At 43.2% G+C, this 14,912-nt stretch overlaps 1 protein-coding gene across 5 annotated transcripts in view; it reads right to left on the bottom strand.

Moving 5' to 3' along the window:
• dgkh (diacylglycerol kinase, eta) overlaps nt 1–14,912 on the bottom strand; it is an 88,354-nt gene that overhangs the window by 13,513 nt on the left and 59,929 nt on the right. For all 5 annotated transcript variants that reach the window (XM_034694618.1, XM_034694617.1, XM_034694621.1 and 2 more), the window contains 13 exons: nt 14,817–14,908; nt 14,622–14,721; nt 14,178–14,505; nt 12,150–12,278; nt 9,364–9,498; nt 9,154–9,271; nt 8,947–9,057; nt 8,746–8,842; nt 5,234–5,341; nt 1,055–1,168; nt 836–970; nt 584–744; nt 396–501 (listed from right to left, as the gene is read on the bottom strand). In XM_034694618.1, coding sequence (XP_034550509.1) covers nt 396–501; nt 584–744; nt 836–970; nt 1,055–1,168; nt 5,234–5,341; nt 8,746–8,842; nt 8,947–9,057; nt 9,154–9,271; nt 9,364–9,498; nt 12,150–12,278; nt 14,178–14,505; nt 14,622–14,721; nt 14,817–14,908 — 1,734 coding nt within the window. The remainder of the gene's footprint in view (nt 1–395; nt 502–583; nt 745–835; nt 971–1,054; nt 1,169–5,233; nt 5,342–8,745; nt 8,843–8,946; nt 9,058–9,153; nt 9,272–9,363; nt 9,499–12,149; nt 12,279–14,177; nt 14,506–14,621; nt 14,722–14,816; nt 14,909–14,912) is intronic.

Genomic DNA, 14,912 nt, shown 5'->3' with positions numbered 1-14,912 from the left:
ATGCCAAAAAGAAATAATTAAAATCATGACAATTAAATCTATAAAATAAAATCAGGAGAATAAATAAATAAAATCATTAAAATAATATCAATAAAATAAATCAGATAAATACCAGACAAAACAAGATAATAATAAAACACAAAAAAAGATATAATTAAATTAAAATTAAAATGTTTGAACAATGATTATATTTTAGCCTGATTGAACAAAATATATGACATATGGGAAACATGCACAATTCATGTTTCCTAAATTGGCTGATTCACCTCTGTCTCACTTTGAGTGAGTTTAAACTTCACCCCTGAATGCAGCTCAGTGAATTTCAACCTAAAATAAAAATACTAAACCTAGAATAAAATTCATGAAATGTTGTGTGTTGAGAGTCTGAAGCTCACCTCTGGAAACTTGGGGTGTGTTTTGTTGATGGCGTGTGATGCAGCATTAACAGCATGAGCCAGCTCCTGCTCTAACAGCCCGTAGGTCTTTGCAGCCTCACAGATCCTGAGATGGACAAAGAACAATCCAGTGAGAACTCATCATAGTGAAGATATAACATTTCATGGATTTGGTGGTGCATGTTTACCTCGTTATGAGCTCCTCTGCAGCTCGAGCGCACATCTGCACCAGGGTGGCCTCCTCCTCGGTGGCGAGGTCCACAGACTGCTGCGGGTAGAGGTGAGGCCGCAGAGGAGGCTTATCATACTTCAGCTTGTCCTCCCACGACTTCAGAGTGTTCTCAAACGCCTGGAGGAGACATCAAAACACAGGGATTAATATCACTGAGAGTAATCATCACAAAGCTTCAACAGTCCACAGCAACTCCACTCCTACTCACCCGGTCTCTGGTGAGCATCTGAGCCCTGTTCTTGTGCTGGATCTTGATGACTCCAGGCGGCTGGATCCAGGCCTCCCCGTCCACCTGAATGGGAACTCCCTCATCCCCCAGGATTGTGATCTTCACTGTCCGACACTGATGAAAGGAGAGAGGTCAGGATTAGATATTGAATGCCTCAGTATGTCACAGTGTGTGTTTACTCTTGATGAGTCTTCCCACCTGTGCAATGCGGTGATGCTGCAGCTTGATGACTCTGGACACGGCCATCTGCATGCTCCCAAACACAGCCACCACCTCCAGGATCTTATCATCGAAGGACGGAGCACAGAAGATCTGCAGGACGATGAGCACATTCAGAAAGTGTGTGAGCATGTTGCACGCTTACAGAACAAATCCTCTGAAGCTTCCTCTCAGGATTTGTTTCTCCTTTTCAGAAGCAAACACCGAGTTAATCCATCGCTCAATATTTCTGACTTGCAGACCATCTGCTGCACGAAATCACAAATCTTCCAACTGATGATATGAATATAAAACAGTCCAAGCAATGCACCAAAGAATACTCAGTGCAACAATACGTGTATCTGTATAGAACCTTTGGATACAGTGGTCACGGTTCGGTACGCCCATGAGCCGAACAATACACAAGTTAATATTTATGTTATTGCAGACGACATCACCGTCACCGGTCTCATCCTGGACGGAGACGAGTCTGCTTACAGACAGGAGGTGGAACAGCTGGCTCTCTGGTGTAGTCAGAACCATCTGGAGCTGAACCCACTCAAGACTGTGGAGATGACAGTGGACTTCAGGAGAAGCCCCCCCCCCCTCACCATCCTGAACGGAACTGTGTCTACTGTGGACTCTTTCAGGTTCCTGGGATCCACTATTTCCCGGGACCTGAGGTGGACCTCCCACATAGACACAATCAGAAAAAAGGCCCAGCAGAGGATGTACTTCCTGCGTCAGCTCAGGAAGTTCAACCTGCCCCAGGAGCTGCTGATCATGTTCTACACCTCCATCATCCAGTCTGTTCTGTGCACCTCCATCACTGTCTGGTTTGGCTCTGCAACCAAACTAGACAAACACAGACTGCAACGGACTATAAGGATTGCAGAAAAAATCATCTGTGTCGACCTGCCCCCTATCCAGGACTTGTACCGGTCCCGGGCCAGGAAACGGGCAGGTAGCATCACCGCTGACCCCTCACACCCTGGACACAAATTCTTCAAACTCCTCCCCTCCAGCAGGCGCTACAGATCACTGTGCGCCAAAACAACCCGCCATAAGAACAGGTTCTTCCCCCAGGCTGTCACTCTGATGAACACTAAACCAGAACAGTGTCACACCTGTTGGATCAATACTTTCTGTAGATACACAATGCAACAATTCTCCAAGCAGAATTCCATATTTCTATTTCTTTTATTATTTAACTACTATTTTTATAATGTAAAAACTACCTCTGCTACTCACCACTGCACTTTATCATATTATTTTAGCCTGTACATATTAGTCATGCCTATTTGTTGTTCTTTGTATTTATAGCTGATGTTATTGTTATTATTTTTATTTGTAGGTCTTATTCTTATGTCTTGAACAAACAGAGCACAGTTTACCAAAGTCAAGTTCCTTGTGTGTTCAAGCATACCTGTCCAATAAAGCTGATTCTGATTCTTATACTGCATGCTGTGTAAGACCTCAGCCTGATACCGGACACGGTTTTCCCTGCTGTTATATCGGGGGGGGGCACCCGCCGGGTCCCACCCCCCCTTGGAAGTCAAAGCAGAAGTGATTTAAGGTTCCCTCTCTCATGGATCAGGTCTAGGTCTACACCTTGTTCTTTTATTTAACAGACTAAAATATCTCGGCCTCTGGATCGACGAGAAAGTAACTTTTAAAAGTCATATTTTAAATTTGTCAAGTAGACTTTGACAAAAGATTGGCTTTTTGTTACAGGAACAAGTCCTGCTTTCCTCTCCACTGCAGGAAAACCCTGATAGAGGCAACATTTTTATCAGTCCTTGATTACGGTGACATATTGTACAGGCATGCTTCAGCCTCTACATTAAAGCCACTTGATGCTGTATTTCACTCTGCCCTACGTTTTATTACTGGTGATAGTTACAGCACTCATCATTGCATATTTTACCAAAAGGTGGGATGGTCTTCTCTGGCAGAAAGACGTGATTTGCATTTTTACCTGTTTATTTATAAAGCACTTATTGGAATGCTACCGTCATATTTATCTTCAATGCTAGTTTGGTCTTCTGGAGCAAAACATACCAGATCAACTGGTTGGCTCACTCTCCAGGAAAATCGGCCTTTTGTGTATTTGCACCATCTGCATGGAACTCCCTGCAAAGCACTTTAAAAATAAATGCACTACCCCTAAAATATCATCTAAACGACAGGCCTCTCAGGGACTTGATGAATGTTGGAGGAAGTGTGGTACAGCTATGGCAGATCATTTCCATGTGTTTTGGGCTTGCCCTCTAATCCATTCTTACTGGCAAGAGCTGGCAAAAGAAATGAGGATGATATTTGGAATTGAAGTTGTTTCCTGTTTTGTCACATTGTACCTCTGTAAAATGCCAAATGGTCTTGAGTCTCAGGACAGATATCTTTACAAAATCATCTTGGCTGCAAGCAAAAAAGCTATCACACGTAAGTGGATGCAGACAAACCCACCAACAAAGGATGACTGGATTGCAATTGTAAACGAAATTTACTCCATGGAAAAACTCACCTTCTTCTTAAGACTACGAGCTGATGTCTGTGTGAAATACTGGGAAAAATGGAACTCATATACCAGAATCTGTAACCCTTCACCTGTATAGATGGTATACTTTGTTTTGAACGATTGAATGGTCTGGAACAACCTCCTCTTTTTTTTTCTTTTTTTCATTTTAATTTAATTTAATTTTGTTGTATTCTATTTACTTTTTCCCTTTTGTAAACCTGAAATTGAAATAAAAAGAAAGTGGAAAAAAATAAATAAATGCACTGGTTTCTTTTAATCATTTTAAATCATTAGTTTTAAAATGTTTAACCTCTGATTGTACCTGTTTTCACTGACTTTGTGTAACATTATTTTAATGGTTGTAACATTACTTTTAATTGTTGTCTGTTTTTAACTGATCATCATTATTTTAGGGTTACATCTTTTATTTGCTTGTCATGCATTTTAATGTTTCTTTTATATACTCGTCATCATTGTTAATCAGGGCTTGCTCTCAATGATTTTTGAGTTTAAATAAAGAGATATAGATAAATATCCTTATGTTATTTATCTTATGGTCGTGCGTTCACTATTCTCCTCTGCTCTCTGTATCGTGCACAGCAAGACACAAACCCTTCCTCATGCACAGCAGAACATGCCTCTTGTTTAAAGTTGATTTTGGCACAAAAGAATGAACCATTTCTGGAGTTTGCTTCACGTGAAAATAGATAAATGTTGGTCTTTTCATTCCATTTGTTGACAAAGACAGAAATAAAAACCACCCTCAGCTTTATCCCTTCATGTAATTGAAACAAGAGGAGTTTTGACTCTTCATCATTTTTTAAAATCCCCTCAAAGGAGACATTCTGCAGCGTCAGCTCATGTATTGATTCCTGAGAGTGAACTCTCTGTGAAAAGGTCAAAGAAAAGAGGAGTCAGCATCTGCTCAAGTCCAGGAAAAATGTCTGAATTGGTAATATTTCAAGGAGATGACATTATCAAGGATGAGCATGGGTTGTCATGCAGGGTGCTGGCCACTAGAGGGCAACAGAAACACACTTATGAAAGGTTATCTGCTGAGTTCAAGCCACAGTAGAAGAAAGTGAGCTCCTTTCTTTATTCTCAGATTTTAAAAGTTAATTTTCAGATTAACTTCATCCTTGTTTATCAGCTGCAATGAGTCCAAACTTATGATTTAGAGGAGAAAAGCAGCTGTTGGATTACTTCCCTCTGTGTGTGAGAGTTTCAGGATAAAGTTTAACTACTCCTCTCCTTTTTGGGCTTCCTGCGCTCCAGTTAAATGTTACATAACTGCAAATGCACAAACTTCATGTGTGTGTCCAAGGGTAACCTCTTCGGAGGCTCACTGAGGGGTGTGTGAGTGTGTGAGTGTGTGAGTGTGTGAGTGCGTGTGACTCCTAATCCCTCAGCAGCCCTTGTGCTCTGAGCCTTAAACAAACAAGCAAAAATATCTCTGTACCCATCCCTCCCCCCCCCCTCCCCTGCACCTCCAGGGCCACCAGGGTCACGTTAGACCAGGACCGGGACTGGCTGGCCTTTAAGAGTTTTTATCACAGAATCAAACTAAAGAAGAGTTAGAGACAGGAAGTTCAGATCTCCACAGGTGATCTGAGTCATCTGTTGAAGGCCGGTCAGGAGGAAAACAACCCAAGTGTACTCACGTCGTCCTCCTTGGTGCCGCCCCAGAAGTTGGTCCCGCCTGCGTAGCTGGGAATGTTTAACACGGCGATCCCCTGCAGGCTGGGCAGAGGGATGTACTGACCGTCACACTGAGAGGACACAAAGAAAAACCAGTTAGACTGGAACGCTTTAGAAAAGGTGGACTTTAAGGTGACTTCAGGAACACTGAATATGACACATCTTACTTCCTGTTGGAGCTACTTTAGGAACAGGTCCAAGTTTTGAAGTTTAAATGAGTAATCCAGCAGAACAATGAAGTCCTTTTTGTTTTAAAGGTGACATATCACGCTTTTTTCATCAACATATATTGGTCTAAGAGGTCCCCAAAACATGTCTTTAAAGTTTATGCTCAAAAAAACACTTTGAAATCAGATTTTGGCCTGCCTGAAAAACCCTCTTCTTCAGCCCTCCTCAGAACACTCTGTTTTCTCTCTGACCACGCCCCCTCAGGAAGTGGATGTGCCTCGGCTCTCCAGCACGTTGATCTAATGTTTACATGTTGGCTGAATATACACGGCTGCTCAGAGACCCGCGTTACTTCAACCCTCTGAATCTGATCCAGAATCTGATCCTGACGGAGAGGCGCCTGCAGCAGGACCTTTCTGAACCATTGGTCACAGATTTAGTGTTTCTTGTTGTTTTATTTATCAGTATGTCGACGTGTGTCTTGGTACACAGCTACCAACATGTAGCTATGTGGCTATGCTAATTAGTGCTAGCACTTATCCATGATAAATAAAAATCATCCACTAGATCTTCAAATCTGCAGACGTGGGGAGTAAAAGCGACCTTTGTGTTTATTAAGACAGCCTACAACTAGCATGCCTCCCTCCTAAGCTCCTTGTTAGCACACATGTGTGCAGGGAATGAAAAACGGAGGAGGGGTTGAGTTGTATTTTATACAGTCTATGGGCTGAACAAGCTCCGAGCTCTGACTTCCTGTTACAGACCGGATGGCGTTGTGACGTATTAAAAACACTGAAAACTGAAACGGCTGGTTTCAGCACACATTTACAGAAAGGTGGAGAAATCAGAACAGGGGCAGAATGGATTCTTTTCATTCTTGGGGGGTTTGTAGACAGGGACACAGATTTCAGGTAGAGAACCATTAAAAAGTCAATTTTGCATGATATGTCACCTTTAATAGACGACGTTAATGAAACATACTGATGTCAGTAATGGAATATATTTTCTTGTATCTGCATTGGCTTCCAGTATCTTTTAGATTTAAGATTATTTTATTGTTTTGAAATCTCTTAATGGTCTTCCTCCTTCTTATTGATCAGATTTATCATATGAGTCAGTGAGAGCCCTCAGGTCTTCAGGTAGTGAACAAAGACTCACGGTGAGGCAGCTTTTTATCATCACTAAGGCCCACGCCTGAGGAACACCCTACCTGAGGATCTGAGGGCTTCAACACAGAGCATCAACATTTTCAAAACAAACTCAAGACCGACCTTTTTAGTCTCACTTTAATCAATCAGACTTTATCTATTAAGCGCTTTTCATACAATGACATTGTAACACAAAGTGCTGTACATAAAAACAACTTCAAATAGAATAAATTAAGAAGAAAATCCCACCCCAAACCCACCCCACAATCCTGAGGTTAAGAACACAATATATGTAACAATAATAATAAAAACAATACAAATAAATAAATAAATAAAGAAGAAGTTTCTGAATGAACTGAGGAAACGCTCTCATGATATCTTCATGAAGAAACACTGGAGGTAAAATAAGATGTTAAAACTCAAAACAGGAAATTAAACTCACCAAAATAAAATACATTTCTAAGGTAATAAAACACTAAAATATTAAAACGTTAAAAGAAAATAAGATGCTATACTTAAAACAAATAAATGAATAAATAAAATAGAATAAAAAAGTGACTAAAATTTGAATTAGAAAATAAATAAATAAATAAATAAATAAAAGTGTTATAAGAATAAAAACTCAAAATGTAGGTATTGACTTTGCTTTTAAAAATGCTTATGCTCTGTGCAGCTGAGTTTTATTCTTATAACAGTTTTATTTCACCTTACATTATTTATTTATTTATTTATTTATTATCTAGTTTAAATTTTAGTCACTTTTTATTATTATTTTTTTTTTTATCTTATCGCAGAGACTTCCAGGATTTTATCTGAACTTTATTTTATTCTAACCGTCTTCAGATTTATATTTTAAATGAATTGTATTCCTTTAGAGGTTTCTGAAAAGTGCTCTACAAATTATTATTGTTTATTTATTCTATTTTGATTGCTTTGATTGTTATTGTTGCATATACTGTGTTCTTAATCTTAGGATTCTGGGGTGGGTTTGGGGTAAGGGCTGGGGTTGGGGTTAGGATGGTGTCTTTTTATTTTTATATACATCTTTCTTTTTTTTTCATCTATTCTATTTGAAGTTGTTTTAATGTACAGCACTTTGTGTTACAGTGTAATTGTATGAAAAGTGCTTTATAAATAAAGTCTGATTGATTGATATATTAAAGTATGCCGCCAGTCTGAGTAATCCCCCATCACAACATAAGGAGCACTTTAACGTCTCAGCCAATCATGCATAAGCTAGTAAACACAGCCAACTGGTTCCTCTGTGATGATGAGTTTACACAATGAGTAGTGTCACACTGAAGACACACGACTGAGGGGACCGGCACAGCAGTGTAGTGACCGGTGACATCCTGCAGAACCACTGACATCTGCCGCTGTACTACCAGCATATGGCGAGCCCCACTTCCCAGCATGCCATAGGAAGCTTCTCCATCTCAGAGCTGCTGGTTTCTGCAGAGAGGGTACGAACCCTCAGTCAGAGCGAGCAGCTAAACATCCTGCAACATGTCTGCACCAACAAGACGGACAGATATCTGCTGTAATGAAGGGCTGTGAGGCTGGAGTGGAGACATGTTGTAAACGATGCTTAGAGGTCAGGGGTCAGGTCCTTTTCTAAATTACGCCATGCTTTTTTAGACTGCTAGTTAAATTTGAGCGTCCATGCTGCAGTCAGGATCTGCAGATTTCGCCTCATGTAGCTCTAGTGAAAGTTCAGACAGGAAGACTAAAAAAAGAAATCACAGCAGTTTAACTCTCCTCTCACCCGCTTCCAGCTGCACGCTCCAGAGCTGTCATTGGCTAATCAACAGCGGCGTCATCCAATAGCTCAGTGGCACGCCCTTATCATCAGCCTATCAACTCTCTGCTGTCTTTTTAAATGTCTCTCTCTCCTGCTAGTTCCTTCTTGCATTGATGGTGTGCACCCCTCCACCTCCCCATCTCCACCTGGTCTCTGCAAGTCTTCAATTCCTTGGATCATCAACCACCACCACCAGAGTCTGGACTCTAGGGGGATTTCTTCAGCTGCCAAATTCACACATCCTACGCTCACAAACTTATCCCCCATCCCCAGTTCCATCATTCCTTCAGTTGTAATAAATAACCTTTAATATTCAAATTGTGTCTCTCCTGATTGAACTACCCTCGCCCTCTCTCACCTCCAGCTGGACCTTCTGCTCCAGGTTCTTGTAGGTTCTCTGCAGAAGCTCCTTCGTGCCCAGAACACCGTACCACATCATGTTCTTGGTACGACTCCTGACGAGGAGGAAGCAGAGAGGGGAGACTCAGAAAGATGAGAAAGATGACAGACACTTTGAAGGACTGAGAGATAACTCATGGTACCGGGAAAAATGTCTCACCTGCACTTTTCTGGATGCTCCTCTCGTTTGTTGTTGAACTCCAGAGAGATCTTTGCATCCAGGCCGATGCCGAAGTAGTTGTTCATGACACACTTCTCCATGTAGCCCTCTCTGGATGGAGAGAGAGAGAAGGGAAAGTCAGCCCAACACATTCCTGCTCGTATCTAAACAGAGTCAGGATGACAGAAAGGGAAACCCCGGTCTTACAGCGAGTCCAGGTCAGGGTCGATGAAAGGCGTGGCACCGAACGGGTCGATGTTAGCCAGCAGCATCTTACTAATGATGGAGCTGCCGGCGATGGAGGCGGCCAGCCCTGCTCGTAACCCTGCAGACACACACACACATTAAGACATCTGTCACATGACGCTGACATCAAAGCTGCTGTGTGTGTGTGTGTATTCATGTGCGTGTGTGTACCAGGGCAGATGATGCGTGTGTTGAGCACAGGCAGGTTCTCCTTGCTGGTGGTGAAGGGGGTGATGGTGAAGGAGCCACAGGACTGGGTGCTGCGGCTCACCCTCCTCTCTGTAGGGGAGCAGGGACTCTTAGCAGCTGGAAACACACAGAGAGAGAGAATGATGACATCAGGTAGAGGAGGTTGAATCAGGGAATGTGTGGCTGTGTAGTCTTTGTGGTTTCATTCTGGTTCCTCTGCGTGAACATGACCGGTCAGCCTCAGGTTTTTAAATAGACTCCGGCTGACTGTCCTGCGTGCCTCCCTTCTTTTTTAGCTTTCAGCAGTTCTGCATTTTTCCATGTGAACGCACAATGACAGCGCCTGAACATTGCGTGTTCGCCACATAACAACTCTGCTCACGCTGACATCACGTGAATCCTCTGTGGGGCAGGGTATACATGCAACCTTGGCGGGCCTTGGTTGGCCGCGAGCCTTTTTGGACGTCCACTGATTCGAGCAAAACACTCCTCTACTGTCCGCGGCGTGTGTCGGTAACATCAGGAAGGAGTAAGGAGGCAATGTGAGGACACAAGGAGAGGACACAAAGCAAGAGGGGTCTCACTGATACCTCCAGCTCTTCCAACTGGCTGGAAAATGTGTGGAAGGAAGGAAGCAGGCCCGCGATAAACAGGAAGAACTTCTGCCCCAAAGACAATAACACATCCTGTGGCTGCTGCACACACGCTCACCGAGGCACATTAGACATTTACACCCAGAAACATGCGTCCACATCCACACCACCCAACCTGCAGAGGCATTAAAACAGGCACAGACAGACTTTACAGCCGCCTGCCACCACAGCCATTCATTATTAAAGAGGCTCTCCTTCGCCACTGACACAGAGGTGCAGACTGGAAGATGCAGAGATAAACAGCTCAGACTGCTGCAGGAGGTGGAATACCGCAGGAGAGCAGGCCTCCTCGGTGCACTCTGAGCTCCAATCCTTCAGTTTATTTATGACAGGAAACATGATTTGCGTCAGCAGCACTTTTTTTCCATTAGCTATGTGTCTGGTTCTGAGGTGCAGAGTGAGGAACATCCACAAGGGGGCGACATTCAAATCCTGTGTGACATGAAATCACATCTTTACACCTCATAGAGTCGGATTCTCTCACTTTAAACTCTTATAGAGATCAGAATATGGTCTTTTACATATTTTCTGGACCCAATCTGATAAAACATGAATGACTGTAGCATGAAATGTTTGTATTAGTCCATGAGGAGCTTGTTTTCACTCCTCAGTGGCTGAGATTGTGATTCTAATTAACTCCAGAGTTCAGGATGTGATTTTTCACGTTTGTTTTAAGTGTGAGTAACTTAGTTTGTGTTCAATCCTTACAGAAGAAGTAAAACTGCTAACTCTCTTCAGTCAAACACTGATAACACAGAGATAGCATCTGTGCATCAGTTCTTAAATCCATTGATTCCTTTTCAACTTCTGCAGAATGAAATCTCTGAAACCTTGGAGTTCAGAGTTCATGTTTCTCTCATTTAAGAAACATTGCAAAACAAAAATCCTGATGCTGATTCCTGCTCCTGTATTAGCGCGTCATGCTATTAGCTTGTTGTGTGGGGAGCGTGAGTATGTTCCCACATTTATAAGATTTATTTTCAATCTTGTTTGTTTGTCTGACTTTAGGAAATAAAAAACAAAGGTTCGGCATCTATAAGCTCTGCAGCTGAAACCCTTCTCGATCAGCCTATTCAATTTTTTCTTGTAATGATTGTGACGATTTCTGCTGCTGCTGATTGAAATAAAATCACTCATTCATTCATTCATTCATTCATTCATTTGCTATAAAGTGCTTCCAAAAAACCTTATAGGGCTTAAATTGAAGGAAAATGTAGGAACAGAAGACCTCCTTTTTAAAAGGTCCTGGAAATGTGGGACCATAGGGATGACCCCGTTGTATGGACTGGGGTCTAGCAACCACACTGTGGAAGCTAATGGGGATCCTAATGAAGAATAAGAGTAAGTATAAGCTCCATTATTGCAGTTCCCTTCGACCAGCCTCATCAGGTCCTACTCCGACCAGCTGCAGTTGATCCTGCTGACTCACAAAACTCAAACCCCTGTCCAGGTATCGTCTGTGTGTGAGAAACAGCAGTGGTGCATCCTCAGCTGCAAAATCTTCCCATGCTGCTGCCATGTCTGCACACCTCTATTCAGCTACAGACGTAAGAGATGTGAAGATGTAACTTAAAGGCGCCCTCTGCTGTTTTTCATCTCTTTCATCATTTCATTGAAAGCCATCAGACTTCATGAACAGACACAGAATTTGTACCACACAGAACACCGTAGGGCTCCATGATCTGTGAGGTAGGATAAGTGTTTTAGTCGATGGAGTCTGGAAGCTTTGGAGAGCCATGTAACGTCTGTTTTTGGTCCTCTTTAAAGAGGTTTATCTCAGGATGGATTCTTTCTGCAAAGATGTAAGAAACCTGGAACAAGAAGTCTTCGAGGACACACTTGATTGGGTGCAGTTGCCTGAAAGGATGATGCTGCAGCCGTTAATGTTTGAAAGTGATCCGAATGACCCTTTAAAGAAAATGTCTTTAACAGGACGGTCCCTGAAACAATGCTGCTTGGCAGTGTCCTAGACGAGGAAACGAAAAGGCTCGGCTGGACCGGTTTCAGCGGTCTGGAAAAGACCCAGGATGGAAACGACTCGGAGCCAAGCAGGTGAAAGAGTCTGAAACCAGGTCACGGATCTGAAGCGGGGGCTGAAGGCGTGTTTGTACTTACAGGGCAGTTCCAGCTCCTTGGTGTCCTCGTCCTTCTCGCTGTCTCTGTTCTCCTCCTCGCTGTCCTTCCTGAACTCGATGGGAGACGGCAGCTCGGTGTCGTCCGTGTGGGCGTTCTGCTCATCGACCACTACGCAGAGGAAACACAGGAGGGGGAAGACAATGCTGTTACATGCTTCTGTGTATTTAGAGTGTAAACAGAAGGTGACATTTCCTGTGACCCAACAAAAAATCATTCTCCAGATAATCCAGCTTTTCTTAAAAACAGAAATCTGCTTCATGACAACAACATTTAAAAACATGACAGCTTTAAAAAGGCTGCAGGGATTTTCTGTATTTTTGAGCCTCAACTTTACTTTTAACACAACTCTGGATGCAAATAAGCATTCATGGATTATCACTGACATAAATTATCAATATTCAACATCCCACAAAATCAGAAATGCTTCATTTTAGAATGCACAACGTTCAAGTATCTACTGCAACAAACATTATGCACTGAAATAAGGAAGTGTGCATATTGCAAAGTACAAAAAGTAACTTGCACCAGAAAAAGCAGTCACTCAGTGTCACAGCTTAATAAACAAACTACTGCTTGTTGCAGTGTAGAGACAGTGATACAGTTAGGTTCAATCATTGATGACAAACTGACCTTAATGCTCACACTATTGCCACTTGCAAAAAAAGGCCAATCAGAAAGTTTCCTTGTTGAGGAAGCTGAGGGGTTTAATGTTGATAGATCTAAATCCTCTCTGTTGAGTCTGTTTTAACTTTTGTGTTAGCTGTTGGCTTCTTAAACAAGCTGTGGGGTTGTTTCCATAGTCTGTATAAATAATGGACGTAGTATCCGTGACGTCACCAATCTGTGTCTGAGCGCTGTTTTGAAGCTGATTGGCGGCGGCAGCCATATTGGAAATGCTGAACTCAACCAAACTCAGTGTGAGGTAAAGGGGCGGGGTTTGAGCCTCCTAGCCAACAGCTATGTGTTCCCGCCTGTCAGTCAAGTCAGTCATGTCCTTATTTGGGCAAAAACTCGTAATCTTAATATCTTCTGAACCGTCGCATTCGAAAAAAATTCAGCCTCATACAGTGTGTGCCGATAGAGAGATTAGCTACGTGGAGCCAAGCTGTTTTTTGAACCAAGTTATAAACATGTTTATTAATGCTGCAAAGATCGTCTCTTTGAATTGGTGTGTATGTGGTTTTCTGGTGTTTCTGCAGCCAGCCTCTAGTGGATGTTTGCTGAATTGCACTTTATAACACTTTGGCATGGGCTTCATATTTTGAGACCAGAGGTTGCTGCTTGGTTGTTGCCAGAAGGGCTAAAAGCTGCAGTTCCCAGAGCGTCCACTAGAGGCTGGCTGCAGAAACACCGGACACCACACACACATCCATTCAAAGAGACGATCTTTACAGCTGAAATAAACATGTTTACAGCCTGGTTCAAAAAACTGCTTCGGTCTGAAGAGCTCATTTCTCTATCAGCACACACTGTACGGGGGAAATTTATTATAACTTGTTATTTTTAAAGATATTAAACTTAAAAGTTTGCCCAAATAAGGGCGTGGCTGACTTGATTGACAGGCGGGAACACTGTAGCTGTTAGCGAGGAGGCTAAAGGCCCGCCTCTACCTCACACTAGCTCCACAGAAGTTAGGTTGAGTTCAGCATTTCCAATATGGCACCCGCCATAACAACTAAAGAAAGTCCCTTAAAGTTCTTGTTTTAGCTTTGATCAGCGTCAGGATCTTTCTCTGGTGTCTAAACTACAACAGGAAGGATTATTGCAACCAGACACAGCTGTGATATCACTCTGTTTGCAGCCACAGAACTCCACAGGTGAAATATGAATCTGCACTTGCAGGAGTTGCTGGTGATTGTCACACCTGAGCATGTTCAGAGAGAGCTTGTTTGAAATCACTGGAAATCAAATGAACCATGTTTGAATAAAGAAGTTGAACTCCTCCTCCTCCTCCTCCTCCTCCTCCTCCTCCTCCTCCTCCTCCTCCTCCTCCTCCTCCGTGGTTACCTCTCTCGGCCTGCTCGATGATCTGCCTCACTGCCTTCTTCAGACTGTTGGCCCGGAGCATCAGCTGCTCCCTGCTCTTAAACAGCTGATGTGGGGATCCTCCTCCTCCTCCTCCTCCACCTCCTCCCTTCTCCGTCTCCTCCTCCTCCAGCTTCTCCTTCAGCTCCGTCAGGCTCTCCTCGCTGGCCTCCTCCTCCTCTTCCTCCTCCTCCTCCTCCTGCTCCTCCTCCACGATGGGAGGGGTGGAGTGGGGGAGCTGAGGCAGGGCCTGGCACTCGGCGTTGAGGGTGTGCAGGAGCGAGTCCAGCTTCTCGTTCAGGATGGAACACTGTGGAGGAAGAGGAGGAGGAGAGGATGGTGCATTAGCAGAGATTTAATAAAAAGGGAGTGGTTGCAGTGCAGGAGGAAGACGGAGGTGGAGTGATTGTTTCGTGGTTTACTTACTTTGAAAGACATGCTGTCACACTCCTCAGCGTTCTCTGCACTCTTCTCGTACACTTTCCCCACTTTGGCAACAAAGTCCTTCACGGTTTCACACAGGATCCTACCACACGGGGAAGAAACCACAGAAGATGAGACGGACGAATGATTGAAATGCACGTGATGTCTGAGTTCATGCAGGTGTTTTAAAGCTCTTACTTGGCAGAGGAGATGACCACAGAGTGCTGCTCACAGTTCAGGATCTTGGTGAGGTGAGCAGCGACTGAGTCTTCGTAGGCTGAAATGTGAAACTGG

Source organism: Notolabrus celidotus, chromosome 10 (assembly GCF_009762535.1).
Source record: "Notolabrus celidotus isolate fNotCel1 chromosome 10, fNotCel1.pri, whole genome shotgun sequence".
NCBI lineage: Eukaryota > Metazoa > Chordata > Actinopteri > Labriformes > Labridae > Notolabrus > Notolabrus celidotus.
This window is presented reverse-complemented; position numbering and strand designations above follow the sequence as displayed.